At 35.4% G+C, this 19,813-nt stretch overlaps 1 protein-coding gene across 2 annotated transcripts in view; it reads left to right on the forward strand.

Annotated features, from left to right (window-relative positions):
- Positions 1 to 19,813, forward strand: part of ERC1 (ELKS/RAB6-interacting/CAST family member 1) — a 148,774-nt gene that overhangs the window by 30,666 nt on the left and 98,295 nt on the right. For both annotated transcript variants that reach the window (XM_070946610.1, XM_070946613.1), the window contains 5 exons: positions 6,136 to 6,303; positions 9,535 to 9,672; positions 11,246 to 11,386; positions 13,261 to 13,401; positions 14,920 to 15,113. In XM_070946610.1, the coding sequence (XP_070802711.1) occupies positions 6,136 to 6,303; positions 9,535 to 9,672; positions 11,246 to 11,386; positions 13,261 to 13,401; positions 14,920 to 15,113 (782 nt within the window). The remainder of the gene's footprint in view (positions 1 to 6,135; positions 6,304 to 9,534; positions 9,673 to 11,245; positions 11,387 to 13,260; positions 13,402 to 14,919; positions 15,114 to 19,813) is intronic.

Genomic DNA, 19,813 nt, shown 5'->3' on the forward strand with positions numbered 1-19,813 from the left:
CTTACACTCCAAAAAATACAGTAGTTTATTTTCATCCAGAGTTAAAACTGACTCTCCATTCCTACTGCATTTTGTCTTCTTTAACTAGTCTATAAGACACCCGTGTCCTGTTTATCAGCTACTAAACTTGTTTACATCTGCATCAAAATTAAACCTGATTAAAGTTAGTTTCCTCTTAATCACGTTTTGTTATCGTGTTCCAAATCCTCCTTTCAGGTTGTAGTAGAAGACAAATGGTGCTCAATTTAAATGTTCGTATAAGACATTTAGAATTGACACTGAAAGAAGTACGAGATGATTTCACATTGGAAAAGAGATCATTTTAATTGGCAACTTGCTGTCAGTCTTGTAATTAAATGTGTCAAAACCGATACAAATACAGCATTGAACATTTTTTGGGTATTGCTTTTATTTATTTATTTATTTATTTTATTATTCAAATTTCTATGCCATCCCGAGGACTCTGGGCGGCTTACACCAAATACAATATACTAAATAGCATATTGCCCCCAACAATCTGGGTCCTCATTTTACCCACCTCGGAAGGATGGAAGGCTGAGTCAACCTTGAGCCGGTGAGATTTGATCCGCTGATCTGCTGAAATAGCAGTCAGCCGAAGTAGCTGCAGTACTGCACCCTAACCACTGCGCCACCTCGGCTCTGTGTAACATTTTACATCCTGACTGTATTCTGCTTTATCTTTTATTTACAAATGCAGGAAGTGCTTGATTAATGAACACAGTTGGGACCAGAATGTGGATCATTGAGCGAAGTAGAAGTTAAGCGAGTTGACACATAACTGCTTCGCTCAACAACCACAATCCTGGCACTCTTGCTTGTAGTTGTTAAGCAATTGCACGGGTTGTTAAGCAGCAGGAATAAGAACCATGGGGTTCCTCAGGGGGATATGGGAGATCCTGTAAGGCTCCCCTCAGGAGATGAAAATCCTCCCTGCCAAAATCCAAGCAGGATTTTCAACCCATGAGCAAAGAGACACTCACGTACAGCTTGCGCCGAACCTCCCAAGGTCTCCTCTACCCCCTTACCATGCTGACACTGCTTGGATTTCATCTAACTCTTTTTTCTAGAGGCTGGATGAAAGAACTGCACGCTGAAAGAATTCAGCTTTCCTCTTTGCATGGTAAGGAATTCCTTCAATGGGATGCTGAAGGATTTCGGGCTCCATTTCTGGACTCCATTGAAGGAGTTCAGCTCCCTTCCATGCATGGAAGCAAATTCCTTCATTGGGGTGCAGGAACAGAGCCAAAATCTTCAGAATTTTGGCTCTGCTTCAGTGCCCTCCTCCCCCAAAGAGTTAAGCTCTCCTTAGGAGGTAGCTCTTTCAGCCAGCCCCAAAGATGAGAGGGGCAGCAGCTTGCAACTCTAGGCAGCAGCTTTGAATGCCAGCTTTCCCATTGGCATTCTAGGGAAGCTGGCAGAGAACATTGCAGTCACACGATCATTTGTAGCTGGTGACAAACTCTTAAAGATCTCTCTCATTCCTGAATATTGATTCTCCACCATTCAGCAAGGGCTAACAAGTTGCCAAGCACCTGGATCCTAATTACTTGATCTGTTGTGTGGATGTTTGGGTAGTTTAGGGGTGGGGAATTGTGGTGGGTGGGAGTGTGTTTGGGGATTGTTATGTGTGGACCTGGTCTTTGGGTGTTAAGTGAATCTCGTTGTATGGGTATACTGTGTATACACGTACAATGACAAAGTTATTATTATTATTATCATATGACCTCAAGGGTGGTGGTGTGACATTTTGCGATGGCCAGGAGTACTTTATAGGCTGTAAAGTACCCTTTCCAACGCCATTGTAATTCTGGACCATCATTATATAAATAATCATAAATTGAGGACTACTGGTATGAGCAAACAGTACACATAAAATTATCAATTTCATGTTAGGATTCAGATCTTTAAAAGAGTTGTTTATTTACAGAAGTCCTTTAATCTTGACATTGAAAAATGAATGACAGGAAATTGGTTATTTGGTTCTTTGTTTTAAATATACCAATATCATAAATATAAAGGGAAAAATCAAGCATTTTTGCAGCTTTTACTCTAACAGTGGTATTGCCATTGGCAAATATGTTACTTTGACATGTATTTGTGTGCCATAGATTAAATACCGTATTTTTCACTCCATAAGACGCACTCTCCCCCCCCCCCCCAAAAAAAGTGGGTGGAAATGTTTGTGCATCTTATGGAGCAAAAAATACGGGCCACCACAGTGGGGTCCTTTTACAGTGCTAAACCCCACTTCTTCTGTCTTTGTCATTGCCCATTTTCCTCCTCTAAACCTAGGTGCATTATGGTCAAGTGTGTCTTATAGTGCGAAAAAAACGATATATGCAGTGGTGGTATTCAATTTTTTTTTACTACCAGTTCTGTGGGCGTGGCTTGATGGGCATGCCAGGGGAAGAATACTGTAAAATCCCCATTTCCACCCCACTCCAGGGGAAGGATACTATAAAATCCCCATTCCCTCCCCACCCCACTAACCCGCTTTCCAGCTCCGTTCTCCTGTGCAGGGCAACAAAAGAAGACCCAGCCAATCAGCTGCGACTCCAATCAGCTGGGACTCGGGAGGTAGCGAATAGATGGAGTGGGGCCAGCCAGATATTTACCGGTTCTCCAAAATACTCAAAATTTCCGCTACCGGTTCTCCAGAACCTGTCAGAACTGGCTGAATACCAACTCTGGGTATATATTTCTAGAAGACCATGTGTACTGAAAATAATATATATAGGGGTGGGTAAAATTTCCATTACCTTTTTAACTGGGAAATGTTCAATATAAACATAAATAACTATGTATATTTGTGTGTGTGTGTGTGTGTGTGTGATTGCTTCCTTAGGGCTAACTAAAGTTATGTATATTAGCCATAAGAGGGCGCCAGTATATTAGTTATTAAAATTTGTCTTCTGTTAGAATCAGAATTACAATAAGATTAGAATAGGATTAGTTTTCCAATTAGGTTGCAAATACCTAATTGGAAAACAGTTTGTAACATATGAAATGATCATTTTCATAGCTATAAGTTGAATTCTTTCTTATCAGTTAAATAATTGTTATATTTCACTGCTTTGGTTCTGAAAGTTGAAATATCCTAAATTGACAAAATTCTAAATTTCAGGATATTTTTACACATTAACTTATATTATGACTCAAAATGCTTTTTTATCTAACATTAATTTGATTTACAAAATTTATACTGTTCTTTAAATGTTTAGCCTAACAATTTGCAGTTACCTGATTTAAAACTTCCATTTAGCAGTTTGAGGAGGGGCAAGACAATCTTTGTATAATCTCTTACTGAATATTATAACAAAGAGCCTGAAAGAGAAAACAAATTGTACAGGAAATTGTACAATGAAAGTTACATGTAGAGAACTTCTGTGAAGCATCATAATGAAAAAAAAAATGGTCTGTAATGGTATAGGAATGGAGATGACATTTCTTAAATCTTTATTATAAATTATTTTGTGATCCAAAAAAAAATTTTTTTTGGCCTTTAAAGCAGTATGGGCTTCTGTTATTTAGTACATAAATATGCATCTTCAGAGAGAACATGAATTAATAACAGCTGCCAGTATGTTTCACATTTGCCAGTGGCCAAGAAATTCAATATGTTTTCTGCATAATGAATTTCTTTGGGGTAATTAATGAATCAGTGATATGAATTACCACGGATACCATTGGATTTATACATTTACATCTTGGGTTTTTATGTGGCACATCTGTTTTGTTTTAAGTTGCGTAAAGTTGGCAGTGACTTTTGTAACAGTGGTCTGAAATGCAAAATATCTTGAGCTTCTTTATTCCAAAAGGCGAATAGGTAGAGAGGATATTATAGCAAGTTTGAATTCGAGAAAGAGGCTTTATAAATAGACCAAGGAACTTAGAATATTTTTGTAAATAAAGCAACATTTATTTTGGAATAAAATGCTTCATCTATATTTAATTTTATTACTGTGCATGTGAGCCCTTTGGCTTACAAGAATATTGTGCCATATAGTTTTCTTAAAATAATTTTTGTTTGTTTTGGATTTTTTTTTAAGTGCCAGTTATTTGGCCTACTCCTTACCAATTCAGTGTAGAAACATAAATTCAGTGCCCAAGAAATTTATTTTCTCATGTGAAAATATTTACTAATATCCCAGTTTTGTCTATTCTGCACATGTAAAGTAAATCTCTACTTCTATTTGATATTTAAATAAAATATTTAGGACACTCACTGTGATTTTAAATTTAAATTTTACACATACGTACGCACTTATGTACACATAGACAAGTATCTCTTGGTTAAAGACTTATTGTTTAGCAACCATTTGAATTTACCTGTATATCTGATCAGCTCAGATTACAGCTTTTTAATAAATCTCTTTTCCCTGTTTGCCTAAGATACACAAAAGTAATTTTAGGAAATAATAATTTAGTTATATTTCTAGGTGCCTGAACTACAGTGATAATAGAATAGTACATCAGTTTGGTAGTAAAAATTCACTATTGTACCATACAGGATAGAAAGAACATTCAAAGATATATTTTATTCCAATTTCTACTATAATAAGAGAATTTTCCCTGTTCTTACAAATTTACAAAATACAATTTGATAATTCCTTTGTCAAGTTCCTATTTTTTTAACCTTCTCCATCCCTAAATCCTTTTCTAACAGCAATTCTTCATAATTTATTATTTGTTAATCAGATTTGTAAGGCTGCCTGTCTATCCACTTTAAAACATCAAAAGTTAAAAAAAGAAAGAAATCCAAGTCAAGGACCTCTCATTAAAAACACAAAGTACCTATGCTATACATCCTCACTGATATATCCAAATTAGCAGCCTGGCCAGTACCTGGGAGAAGAAAACCCAGTAACATTGGGGTTGTCCGTGTTTCTGGAGGAAGATTTTTCCAGGAACTGCTTCCTAGGACCTATCGGGTTAATATTTCACTGAGGAACCAGGAGCATGCAGATACAATTGGAGTAAATAACCTGGCCCCATGCCATGTAGGGCTTTGAAGATGATAGCGAATACCTTGAATTGCATCCAGCAGCAACCTGATCAGCCAAAATATGATTACTGGATGGCAGTCTGCAGACACAATAAGAAATAAGTATGCCTCCCCCTCCCCCCAAATTGCCACAAGTTAGTCCTTAACACAGACTTTTATATGTGTTTAACTTGACTTGCTCCTCTTTCTCCAGTGGTTTTATGGATGGCTCTTTTGTCACTTCATTCCCCATCGTATATCTGAAAATCGGAGACTCTGTGGGTCTCTGATTCAAGGCCAACATTGTTCATTCCAAGATTGTAGCTTCAGTAGAATCATATACCATAGCTATAGACCGTGATGGCGAACCTATCACACACATGCCACAGATGGCACACAGGGCCCTCTCTGTGGGCACATGAGCCGTCGTCCCAGCTCAGCCCCACTGCACATGCGTGCACGCCTCCCACCGGCCAGCTGGTTTTTGAGTCTCTACCTTGCATGCGCAGGGGGAGGGGGCATGCGGGAGGCGCACACGCATGTGCTGGGTGCACGGGAGAGCAGGGGGGTCGCATGCGGGTGGGTGGGGTGCACGGGAGGGGGCATTGCATTATGGGTTATAAGTGCAGGGAGGCCTACTAGACCCAAAACGGGGCGCAGGGAGGGTGCGGCGCCCCCCCGCAACCCGATTTTGCTCCCAGGAGGCTGCAAGGAGGCCTATTAGGCCCAAAACGGGGCACGGGGGAGCGCAGGAGGGTCACGTGTGCATGCGCAGGGGATCGCACGAGCATTGCATTATGGGTGCAGGCGGGCGTGTGCGCGCTTTCGGCATGCAACAACAAAAAGGTTAGCCATCACTGCTATAAGAACTACTCTAAGCTGGGTCCATCAGTCGCCTGGGATAGACTGAATAAATAGATCCTTCTCCCTATAGTGGGGAACAGCAACAGAGAACCCCAAGCCCAACAAGGAGAGATCTGTGCCCTCAGTTTACTAATTCTTAGTGAGGAAGAGAAGAAGATAAATACAGTACACATGTATCGATCAATTATTTGTTAGTAGTGTTTACTTGCTTAAAAGCATTTTAGTGAAAAGAAACTGGATTTTTTTCCCCTTGTGACTGAATTCAGGTAGATGCACTTCGGTTGCGCCTGGAAGAGAAGGAGGCAATGTTGAACAAAAAGACTAAGCAAATTCAAGAGATGGCTGAGGAGAAGGGAACTCAAGCCGGAGAGATTCATGATCTCAAGGATATGCTTGATGTGAAAGAACGCAAGGTTAACATTCTTCAAAAAAAGGTAGGCTTACCAAACATTGTTTTAAAAACTGAAGTCTTTTATTTTCACCAGAATGTTATTTGTTATTTTTTTCTTGCTGCATAAATACTATAGTTTGATAGGGCCAAAGCACAGTGGCTTTCATTTTTTAAAAAAATCTATGAATTTGAATGCTTACCACATAAAGCCATAAGTAAATACTTATGGAAAGCATGAATTAAGTACAAGTTAACTACTATTCGTGTTAGACATTCAGGAAGTAATGATACTATATTTTGTGTGTGTGTGTGTGTGTGTATTATTATTATTATTATTATTATTATTATTATTATTATTATTATTATTTTGCTATATATAGAAAGAGCAACAGTTTCAATGTCTATATATACAGTGTTATCTGATTACAGTTCGTTTGAAAAAAAACTAATCAAACTAATTGCTTAAACTATATTGTATAATAATCAACCTGTTTCCTTCCAGATTATTTGGGTACAACCCCACCTTCTTCAATAATACAGGCTAAAGTAGTAAGGAATCATGAAATTATAATTCAAACGTCTGGAGAAACCTATGCTTTAAATACTTAATTGAGCAAAAAGTGAAATATAAATTGAACAAATAAATAAAGTGATCCTAGATATTTTGAGCAGCTCTCTTTCTGTAGTGCTTCTTTTATTCCAGTCTCCTCAAATAAATGGTTAGGGTTAACCAGGAGAAGTCTGGGAAAAAATGCTTTCATCAAGACATGCAAAGTCTTAGCTACAAGATCTTTAAGATTTCACCTTGAGTATCGTAACTCTTCCTTGCAGTAGAATGAAAAAGAAGTCTTAGTCACTTTACTTAATTAATTCTCATTAAATTAAAACATGATTTGAATATCAATATCTCTTTGTTGATCTTTAAGTGCCTATCAGTAATTATATTCAGTAATTAGTTTAAGTGGGCAGGATTTTGTAAGAGTGCTAAGAATTCTATATAACATGCAGAAAGTCTTTTGCTTACTGTTATTTCATCTTATTATACTTACATTCTACTATATTTTAACATATATAAGCATTACAAAACTAAATTATTATTGACATTCTTGAAAATGTGTTTTCGAGACTGTTTCACTGAAGTCTGTGAAAACTTCCTGGCTGCTATTTATGTGAACTGTTTGCTAATATTAATTGAGAGAAAATAAGCAATGTGACAGCTTGTACAAGAAATAAAATAGATTTATAGAATAAAATGTCCTACGGAGCTTGAAAGTCTATGTCACGAGCTTTACTCTAATTTTAATAGGTCCTCTTTAATCATCTTCCCAGGGTGTGTAAGAGGGAGAGAGCAGACACAATGGATTGATGAAATATGCATGTGGTCTCCATTACTTTTAGATAGCTGAGACAGTTTTACATTTTAAATTGATTTAAATAGGGTATTTCTCTTAGAAAGAGGTTGTATTTTTATGGCTGTACTGAATGGCATTTTTAGTTTGCTTTTTATTGGTTTGAATTGTACATCATAGTTCTATTGATTTTTAAAGTATACACACACACATACATATTTTCCCAGCAGTTTTTTTCCAGACATATTTAGAAGGATTATTTTTTTCCCTGATCTTTTTTGTGTAATCTTTTTGTATTTGCATTAGAACAAAGTAATTTGAGGTTCCTACACTACAACCATCAGTCCTCCATCAGTGTGTACACATTTTTCCTGTGTTTTTTAAATTTTTCTATCCGCAAGAAATTAAATAGGACAGATTAGACATTTCTCACATGCAATTACGATAAATGCCATTCACTGAAGAATTTCTCGTGTGGAATTCTGTTATGGATTTCTGAACTTTGTAATAAATCATTGACTTGGAAAAAACAATTGATATTTCAATTAAAGTCAGTTTGGGGACATGTGTTAAAATAGTAGAGATTCCCACTTACTTGCTGGTACAAATTCTAAGATTAGACTTTTTCTATATGCCTGTAAAGACCCTTCATATGTATTTTTATTGACTATGTTTCTATTTTAGGCCACCAACTGATTAAAGATACATGTCTTAACTTAGTCTTCTGCTTGTTTAGCTACTGAACTGAAAGGGATTTAGTAAGACTTAACATTAACTACAGTTGAATTAACTGTTCATTCAATTGGCTAATAAAATATTGCAGTTTCCAGGGAGATAGCTGTTGGTCACTTCAGCAAAATACCTTGGGACACTTTAAATTCTTGACAAATACATCATAAACTTTAATGGAAAGGAAATCCTCTAAATCCTAACCCTAACCCTTTCCTGAAAGCCATACTTCTGATACCATTAGTTTGTTTATTCAGAGTGAAGCAGAATAGAACAGAACAGAACAGAACAGAACAGAACAGAACAGAACAGAACAGAATTCTTTATTGGCCAAGTGTGATTGGACACACAAGGAATTTGTCTTTGGTGCATAAGCTCTCAGTGTACATAAAAGCCATAAATGATAAATCATGATCATAGACATGATAAAAATATATTTATCATAAATCATAAGATACAACACTTATGATAGTCATAGGATACTAAATAAGCAATCAACATAAATCATACTAGGAAATTAAAACAATATAAATTGTAAAGATACAAGCAACAAAGTTATAGTCATAAGTAGAAAAGGAGATAGGTAATTGGAAAGATGAGAATAATAGTAATACAGCCTTACTAAATAGTTTGACAGTGTTGTAGAAATTAGCAGAATTAGCAGATTTAGCAGAATGATGGCATTTGGGGGGGGGGACTGTCCTTGTGTCTAGCTGTTCTGGTGTGCAATGATAAGAAAGTGCTTTCTTATTCAGACAAGCATAGAGCATCCTAAGTGCTTCATGTTTTTAGAGACAGAATTGAGCTTGAGGCCAAATGACTGGATTCAGTTGCATAAAGGCAGAAGAAGCCTTAGAGCCTTGGGGGTCTTCCTGTGTTCCTCCTTGTTGCCATTCCCCCTTGTCTCTAGATTCTGCACAATAGAACCATAAAGTCTGGACTTCAAAAATCTGGATGACCACCAGTTATCAACAAGGAGAACTTTCTGTATCTAGTGGTGGTCTGGATTTTTGCTGCCCAGACATTGTGGCTGAATTGCAGGGCCATAATAAAAAAAATGGTCAAAGAGACTAGTGGCTATGACATCTTTCACTGCTACTCTCTAGTAGAGAATAGCAATTAAGATTATCGGATCCTGATAACTGTGATCCCTAACTGTGGCCCCCAAGTTTTATGTTCTGTATCCTTCCCTTAAGATTGAAAATCTTCAGGAGCAACTAAGAGACAAAGAGAAACAAATGAGCAGTTTGAAAGAAAGAGTAAAATCCCTGCAAGCTGATACCACCAACACCGATACAGCCTTGACTACACTAGAGGAAGCACTTGCAGAAAAGGTAAGTCTGAAGGAAAGGAAGTAACATTATTTAAAGATTGTGCCATCATCACTGTAGACATCTGTTTGAGAAGTAATTCTCTGTGTCCTCTTTCATTTATTTTATTGCTTGAAACAAAGAAAAATATAAATGTGTACCATGGCATTAACAATATAACATAAAGTTATTAATCCTGGTAATGATAAATAATTAAAGGAAAAGGAGAAAACGTATGAAACAAGCAGACCCCCTTCTTCTTCCAAGTTGAAAGGAACAAAAAATGAATTGAGATAAGGACATTGTCAAGGTTGCTTATTCAAGTGGAATCTTGGAGTCCCTAGAATTTTGATGGCCTTTAACATTGAATAATGAAAATAATCTTGCATGACAATTTTAGGTTCTCACTAGACCAGGAGTTGGCAACTTTAAGATTTGTAGACTTCCAGTTGCCAGAATTCCCCAGGCAGCATGGCTGGCTGGCTGAGGAATTCTGGGAGTTGAAGTCCACAAGTCTAAAAGTTGTCAAGTTTGGAGACCCCTGCATAAACAACCAGTGATCTGTTGGGTCATTGTTTAGAAATGTTTCCTTGCCAGATTCTTCAATATCATCATAAACCATGGCAGTTTTTAATGTATTGCATTCACTAGAAAAGTTCTTTAAAATTCAAGGAGACATTCAGATATGTATATATGCCTTGCAAGTTGCCGATGTTGACCACAGAAAAAGTTTATGATATTCTGTTGAAAATTATTTATGTTCATTTGATGTCATAAATGTTTTATAAAATTTGCCAAATTTCAATTCTACTGGAGTCATGGGTCCCAGATATTGGACACATTCTCTAAGTTAGTCCATTTGAAGTGCTTTGGTTCAAAAGGTTTTACCCTGATTTTGCCCAGTCAAAGGGTACAGACATGAAAGTTTTAGCAGTATATAGATTTTTCTGTAGAGAAATTATAAATATTCTATATTAGGATTCAGTCACCTATACTCCAAATTGAATTCTAACCTCTTTTGCTTTCGCTTCCCTTTACCTTGGGGAAAGAATTGCAGATATTAACATCTTAGTGTGATTACAGTCACTCTAAAGTGAATTTATAAATTTGTAAATGGCTATTTCAAAGTAATCAGTGATGTTTTTCAATTTTTTTTTAAAAAAAACCCAGAATTGTTATCTTTCCATAATTTGCTTTTTTTAATGTTTCTCATATATAACAAAGCCTGATGCCTCCATTGTGAAGTTCCTTTCTTAGTAACTTATAGCATTATGTTGCATCCTTTGTCATTTTTGTTAATGTTGGTTAATGCCTTTTTTAGAAACAATGAGTCTGCTGTCTCAGGTCTTAGTTTCTGGAAATAAAAATCCTTACAAGTTATTTAATCGTTTATTTCAAATGTTGACCATTTAATGGTTTCAAAATAAAATGATTACAAGCATTTATTTAAAATCACATTTCTCTATATCCTTTAAAATCCAGTAAATTGAATTTACCAAGGCTTGTATTCTGAGTGAGACAGGAAGTCTGGAATCAGCCATGTTTATGTGCATTAAAAGATGATATTTCTTTGACAATAATATTCTGTTTTTGCCAGGAGCGTACTATTGAGCGACTCAAGGAGCAGCGTGACAGAGATGAGCGAGAAAAACAAGAGGAGATTGACAACTATAAAAAAGATATGAAAGACCTTAAAGAGAAAGTCAGCGTCTTGCAAGCAGATCTTACAGAAAAGGAGGTTAATCTCAGAGATGCATATATACGTTTTGGAATTGCCACATTAAAATGGGCTTAGAATAGTTTCTTACCTACTGATACTGGTTAACGATAATGGTTCAACTATGAATTTAGATATTTCAAATGTAGTCTAAAGTCTATTAAGAAAATGGACAAGAGGGAGGATAAAAATACACGACTCTGAAAACAAATAAAGAGAGCATAAAATATACTGTGCTGAGAGTCCTTGGAATGCCGTTGAAATAGACTGTTCCCAGTAGCCACTGGCTGAATGGGAGGGTACCCAAACTAGGCTCTCCAAAGGTTAGCTTACTGCTCTCTTATTGTATGAGGGGGGTGGGGATCAATGGGAAGAGGCATTCCTTCAATCTATGGCGTTTGAAAACTAATTTAAGTTTCCTTGCTGAGAAAAACTTTAGAATCCGTTTGTCTGATTCTAAGCTGCCAACTAAGTTAAATGAGTAATTACATAAGCTTGTGTCAAAAGTAGGGGTGGGCAAAACATTGGCATTTGAAATATTTCAGTTGTTACATGCTCAGAATGAAATGTGCATGTTTTAAAAGTTGTTTTGAGTTCCAAACAACTCATGCTGTTTTCTTCGGTACGTGGAGCAAAACTTCAGATGGTATTTTCAGTATTTCACATGGAAACACTTTCAGTGTGTGTTGCCTGTGCCTTGTGATCTGGTATTTTTTGAAAAAGAAAATCGATCTAAGCTAACATAGTAGCTGTGACCATCCATAAGCTATAACAAAACAACAGTTGCTTAAATCTTAAATTCAGCCTTAAGGCTGAAGAGCCGTTGTGTATTTTGCACTATTGTTAGAGACAATCAGGGCTCCACAACTGAATTATTACAAAAGCTCCAGAATTGCAAGTCATAAATGCAAGGACCACTATTATTACAATACTGAGTTAGTATAGTTTAAGTTGCTCTGTTGAATTTTGGGCTATGTGTGCACTGTTGCTAATGAGTTGCAAATGGATGGATGTAAATGAATGTAAAAGCTTGAGGCATTGGTTTGTTTTGTCTTTTCCTTATTTAACATTAATGATATGCATGAAAGAGTGCAGCAGCCCACAGAAACCCAAAGTAAAACACAAATGTGGGAAGACCAGCAGACCAACTGTTTTTTGCTAGGCTTTAGCTTGTGAGACTGAAAGGTCTCTTACTGCTTGCAGTTGGATCTTATTGGAATTTTTAAAATAAAAATGATTACTTGGTGAATTTTTTCTGCAGAATGGATGACAGACTATTGGGTGGAAAAATTAGGAAAGGAAAGACTCATTCCCAAATCCCATGGTTTTCTATAGCCAGAATACATGAAACATATTCTTTTTTATTCTGTTGAAATGGTTGAATTGCTTCTATATATATTTCACTAGAAAATAATCTATTTAGAATGTTTTGGGAGAAGGCTTATTGTTCCAAAATCAAAACTAATTATGTTTCCCATTTTATACACCTTTACCCATTCTATTAGATGAAACAAACCTTTATGTTGTAAAAGAGAACAATTTCTCAAACTATTTTTTGGATTTACAGCATATTAAAACTTAAATGCATTTAATATTTTTATTAGTCTTGAAAGTTCCTCCCAAACTCCTATTGCTTATTTAAACAAATAGATAGCTATCACACTGGAAATAGTATGATAGCTATTTTTAAATCATATATCCTTTAAATGAGATTTAAACATTAGTAACTAAGTTGTAACTAAAAACACTTCAATTTTGACTCTAAAAATATGACAGTATATATGGAATGGAATGGAATAATCCATTATTGTAGTATGGTACTTAAGCCTGTGAAAGAACACAATAAATATTTGAGAATGAGAGCAATATATGTTGATGCATTTATTGTTTTGTAGACTACACTCCTGGATTTGAAGGAACACGCCTCTTCATTAGCATCAGCAGGATTGAAAAAAGACTCTAGACTGAAAACATTAGACATTGCTTTGGAGCAAAAGAAGGAAGAATGCCTGAAATTTGAATCTCAGCTGAAAAAGGTAAACATTATATTCCTGTCTCCTCATAAATGACATTTTAATTATGACTTTAACCTTATTTCATTGTATCATTGAGTTCATTGCTATGCAGAATAAGATGTAAAATTATTACTGCACTTCTGTTGGGAAGAAGTTCCTGCCCGTTTTCATATGATATTTAAAATCAGATAGCCTGCTTCCTTATAGCACACATAAGTATTCAAAAGGTTATCAACTAAATACCAATAAAGTAGAAATAAATCAGTTGAACATACATATATGTTGAATGAGTGTTGAAAGAGGTGCTGATAATTGAAAGTCTGCAAGTCAGAGTCTTAAGAAAACTCATATTAAGAACTAGGGAAGCTACTGAAAATCTTTATGGCAACACTTCCAAACTGGAATAGTGGCTTTGGGGAGGGGGGCTTTCTGAAATCACCGTATTTAAAAAAGACGAGAAATAGTCCAATTCTGTCCACAACCACAGATTTCTATATTTAGAAATTAGCCAAAAAAATGTATTATAGCTGGCAGGAGAGATGGACACCTGTCTTACTCTAACTAATTTATCAATAGTATTTCGACTCTATCCAGCCAGTAAAATTTTAAGTCAATTTTAAAGACAGTAACCTCTTGGAGAATGTTTGTGGTCAGATGTGTTTCATCCATTTGTTGTAGTTATCATGTGTCCATGCAGAGTTTATTGGGATTCCCAGGAAACTCATAAGGTATTAGGGTGAAATTGTCTGGACTAAAATCTGAGTCTCTTAAGATACCCAAACAAAAATAAAAACTGGCAGCAGCTGGAAAGAAACAAAAATGTAAAAGACGCTCCAGTAGAAAATTAAGAAATATTGTGGTATAATTTATACCAATATTTTTTTTTTTTTTTTAAAAAGACTTATGCTGTTGCTTCTAGGATAGGTAAAAATATTCAGTATAAAAATATGGCTAGTATTGGACACTCACACATTAACAAATCTAAAGAATACTTTATTATGCCACAGGGTGGATTTGATTTAAATCAAGACGATTTAAATCATCTCTGTCCCGCAGCGGCTCCTCCGCTGTTGACTCACCGACAGTCCCAATATTGCAGAATATACAGCCTCCTGCTACATAACTAAGCTCCATTTCATGCTGAATAAACTAAATTATTAATGTAAAATAGAAAGCTATCTTTAGATAGATTTTTACTCCAAAAGCATTTTATTAAAATAAATTTGATAAAAATAAAAAAAATCCAATTTAAATTTTTAAAAATCCATTTTTTCCTATTTTTTTAAAAAAATCATCGATTTTTATCCACCCTGTTATGCCGGTCTATGACTATAATAAGGATCTTATTTTATGTGAATATTATAGGAGATAAGTATAGTTTTTGTTGTTCAATAATTAATGTATCTTCATACTGGAAGAAGAACTGGGCTCCATTTTGTATGCAGTGGCTCTTCATACGTTCTTTTTTTTACTTTCAGTATAGAATATTTTGTAGCGTGGATGTGCAAAATAACTCTTAGAATGTTTTTCTTCAAAAAGGCTTACGAAGCAACCATTGAGGCCAGGGCCAATCCAGAGATGAATGATAGATTTCAGCAGTTCGAAAAAGAGGTGGCCCAGTATCGAGAAGAGTCTACCAAGGCTCAGGCTGAAGTGGATCGCTTGCTGGAAATCCTAAAAGAGATGGAAAATGAGAAGAATGATAAAGATAAGAAGATAGCTGAACTGGAAAGGTGAGAAGGGTGTAAAAGAGTGGGGAAGGAAAGGCAACTTTCATATTTATTGAGCTTCTTTTAAAAAGCTAGGCGTGGGTTATGCACTTGAAAACAATATTTTCTTCATAGTTGAGACATCTGCCATTTTTTTACTATTCTGAAAGATAAATTGAAATTTTGGGATACTGTCTAATGAAGTATTTATTTTATGAAATAAAATTCATCCTTTTTTAAAAAACTAGACTTCCTTAATTTACTTAATATAGATTTGGTGATATATTTTACTTGTGGGCACAGTTTAAGATTTGGTTATTTTTATAACTTGACTACTATCTAAGGCAGAGATCTCCAATTGTGGCAACTTTAAGACTTGTGGACTTCAACTCCCATAATTCTCCAGCCAGCTATGCTATTCTGGGAGTTGAAGTCCACAAGTCTTAAAGCTGCCAAGTTTGAAGACCTCTGGGTTAAAAGGTTAAAATGGGGGGGGGGAAATCTGCCTACCAGGTATTCATCTGGCTAGCGTCCTTAGCCTGGGCAGCTTCAGCACATTAGTTTGCTCACTGGTTTTGAGGTTGGAGCAGGTTGGGGCTAAAAAACAGCTTCTAAAGCACAGCTGATTGTCGGAGGGAGCTCCAGTGACTAAAGCAGGCGAAGCGCGGAAGGGGTAAGAGAAGGCAGCAGCTGATCCAGGTAGCCATTTTGGGCACCACATGTTGTGTTTTCAGCCTCCAAACGTGTCGCATTTTCAGGCCGGTGGAGATGTGCTTTGGTGATACCCACAGCCTTGAAGGGCTCTCAAACGGAGCGTTTAGAGGCTGAAAACACGACGCGCAGAGCCCAAAAACACAACCCATTGTCGGTGGCAATCTCTGCAGCCAGGAAGAGTACGCATGGAGGCCAAAGGGTGGGGGCCAAAGGGTGGGCGGGGCCACATTCGGAGTATAAGATGCACCCAAGTTTTCAGCCTCTTTTAGGAGGGAAAAATGTGCGTCTTATACTCTGAAAAATATGGTATTTATTTCTTAGCATTTTTTGCCTAATGAAACAGAAAAATTAAATAAAACCTATTTGCTTTCAATTTGCTTTTCCATAATCATTTTTCATTGATATTTATGTTGCATTTTTCTTTCTCTCTTTTTCCGGCTCTTGGGTTGATTTATTGTATGGTTCCTTTGGCAATGCTTTTTCTGAATACGCATATTTCATTCCCAGGGCCTGCCCCTGCATCACAGCCTGTAAGGAAAGGTTTTATGGAAGTTTGTAGGATACAGAATTTTGTTCAAGGCTAATTGTTTATTTTCTGTGAGGTGCTTGTTTTTATACTCATCGGCTATAGTTTTTCTTGGGCTTGTTGAGTAATTATTTTGTGTATATTTATTGCATCTTAACAATGCAATTTTTATAATAGTCCAGTGGCATGAAATTACAAGGTCTTCAGAGTGATTTATATGTTTTAATCTCACTCTTTATTCATTTGTGATATTGCTGTGAATTTATAATGTTGCTGTGAATAAAATTCCCAATAGTGTTTCCCCATTAATTTTGAATCCATGTGCAAATAAGTACAAACAATTGAGGAAGCTATTGTAAGAGCATAGTGAAGCTTAGAGCATTTAGGGAGGGTTTTTTTTTTTTACTATAAAAAACAAATATAAAAATAAATAAATAAATTAGGCATTGGAAATGAGAAATGGATGTCTTGAAAATGAAACATAGTTTTCAGGAAATATGAAAAAGTTAGCAAGCTTTCCATTAAATGATATAGCTTTTAGTAAAGGGAATATTATGAAGTAAAGGTTTTGCTTTATTAAAATCACTAGTTTCTATTATTGTTTTAGTTGATATATAAATTAAAATTTCATTATCAAAGTGATACATTTGTTATCTAGCTCATAAATTTCATTTATCATTTTAGAGGTTGTGATAACACAGAATCAGGAAAACTCCCTTGTACATTATGAAAAGTTCAGAGTTATATATAATACGTACTGCATATAATGCAGTACTTTGGAATATATGCACGCACAATGATAGCATATATTTGATTTTAAAAATATAAAGTCCGCATTTAACGTAGAAACGACAAACATAACATTCCTGATTGTTGCAGCCTTTTTGTCATCAGAAGCGAATGATTTATCAAACAGATTGTAAGCTGTTTTGCTATGTAATTTAACCTAATGCCATTTCTTGGCAAAGAATAAATTTAACTTTTCACAGTTTTAAAAGAATGGTCTTAGAAAGTAGATATATACATTTATATTATAATATCTTTTATTATAAGCAAGTAAGTGATGCATAAAAAGGAAACATTGACTGCTATCTCTGTTTTTAAATTCTTCTTGCTTAGATGGGGAGGGGGTAGATTAAAACCTAAGTATCCCAACTAAACTGATTTCCCATGCTGATTACAACAATATTCAGGGAAGAATTGGTGATACGAGAGCAGCTTTCCCAGCACTGAGGCCAAAAGATTGTCAGTCCAGTAATAATCTTAAGTAAAAGAAACTTGACCCATGGAGGTCAACTTGAATCAAAGCTGGAATAACATGGTCTTTTTCTGTTCTACTAGAATTAAAGTGACACTAATATACAGCTTGTCTAAATCCACAAAAAATACGAAGCATATCATCGTACACAACTGTGATAGTTCAGCCAAAAGAAATGAAAAAGAGTATATCATTTATTCAGAATAACCTTTGTGGTGTCTTATCAGAATCCGTTGACAAATTAAAACCACCCAGTCATTGCTTTTTTTTCATGTGTTCAGGAGGTTGTGCTTTAATCGTAAATCCATGGATTAATACCAAATGAGCAAAACAAACATTCAAAATTACCGCTTTGAAAATAAATGAACTAAGATATATACATTATAAATTATTTATTTGAAATGATAAAATATCCTAATTTACAGTTTTAGCTTTGTGTAAAGATAAATTTAATAGCTTCCACCTTTCATTATTATTTACAGTAATAAAAAACTTAGAAGCTTAGAAGAGGTATAACATCTAGACACTATAAAGAATCCGGAAAGCTGTAGATGCTTGAAGAAGAAAAACTTGAGAATAACATGAAATACAGTATTTCTTATGAAGTCTAATATTCATATATTACTTAAGATTTGTTTACTCATTAAATATTCTAAGTTCCTCTGAAGCTTCATGAGCAACATATGAAACCTCAGTTTCATCTAATCTCTGTCCTCTCATTAAATTTGGCTTCCTCTTTGAGATAATCTTTTCAAATAAATATTAGACTTGACTGAGGAACAGCCAAAAAAAACTTGGTATTGTCAGGATTTTAACTTTCCCACTAAGATGTTTAAGATAAGAACATTTCCTCAATGGTAAAATCTTAACTTTTCATTGTGATCCACACAGTGTACTGTGTATTCTTTCAGTGTTACTTTTGGGTGGTGAGCCCTGAAATAGTTTTTATTTATTTATTAAATTATATGCTGCCCATCTCACTGAAGGTGATTCTGGAATCACATGTTATATATGAAAATATATGATCTTAACTAGAAAGCTCTTTTGTTGATCAAGAAACTTTCTTAAATATTGAGATTTGACTGAAAATGTCTTACCTTGCTTTCTGGCTCTGCTTTCTGATGCTATGCTGCTTTTCCGTCACTCTTCTTGATGTGTCAAGTTTGGAGTGTGTTTCTCAATAAATCTTTCTCTGACTTTCTCTTTCTCATTCCCTACCCTGGACTTGCTGCTTGCTTCAGCCTCACTTCAAGGTCAGTATGTTAATTTCAAGATTTTATTAGACTGCTACGTCTGAAATTTGTGATGAAGCACTGCAGCTCTTTTTTCTTTTTTAAAAAATCTCAAACCGAGGATTTTCTGCACAACAGAGAAAAAATATGCTTTATTCATATATTAGCAGTGTTCCTATTACTGTGATAAGTAGGAAAGGATAGAACAGATAGTACATTAAGGATTAGCTTCTTCCCTCATCATCTCGTTGACGTAGTTTTCATGTCACTCACATTCATTTTTCTTCCTTTCTGATCATGGAGAAGAGAGGCCAATAACAAAACCATTTGCCAGTCACTTCAGTTTTATTATTTAGTTTGATTTCTTATTATCAATTGTTTATTATTAGCTTTTGGTTCGGTGGCTTGTACAGTTTCATTTATCATTTCAAAAGCTGTCATACTGCAAACGTTGTAACAAACCCACCCTCATCCCCCGATTTACAGTTTGCTGTGGATTATATGTGGTGTCAGGTCTTTGAAAAAACATTTGGTTTACCTTAAAAAAGAGTTATCATTTTTATTTGCTAAAATATTTGGTATGATCCGGTATCTGAGAGGAATGTTAGTTAATGGCTCTATAAGTGTAATACCACAATGTAATAAATATTTTCTAGGTCTCAATCTTTGAAAAAGCATGTGGATACAAGAAGAGAAATGCATTTATGCAGTCAATCATAACTACTCAAATCAGTTGAGCATCCTTTTAAAAAGAAAGCACGTTGGTGTAATGATGGATGTTTGCAAAATGACCCTCAAGAATATAGACTACTGAATATGATGCCACTCACATGTTTCTTCTTTGCAGGTTTCAAGAATGATTGAAAGGGTATTAATAAAATTCTAAAAATATTTGTATAAGCAGGCTTACAATAAAAGTCTGTGTTGAGCTATCGATTGGTATTAACTCCACTTACTCATATATAGGAGAGGATAAAGTTGGGAAGCAAAACTA

This window comes from Pituophis catenifer, unplaced genomic scaffold (assembly GCF_029215685.1).
Source record: "Pituophis catenifer annectens isolate HBS135680 unplaced genomic scaffold, rPitCat1.0.hap2 SCAF_7, whole genome shotgun sequence".
Lineage (NCBI taxonomy): Eukaryota > Metazoa > Chordata > Lepidosauria > Squamata > Colubridae > Pituophis > Pituophis catenifer.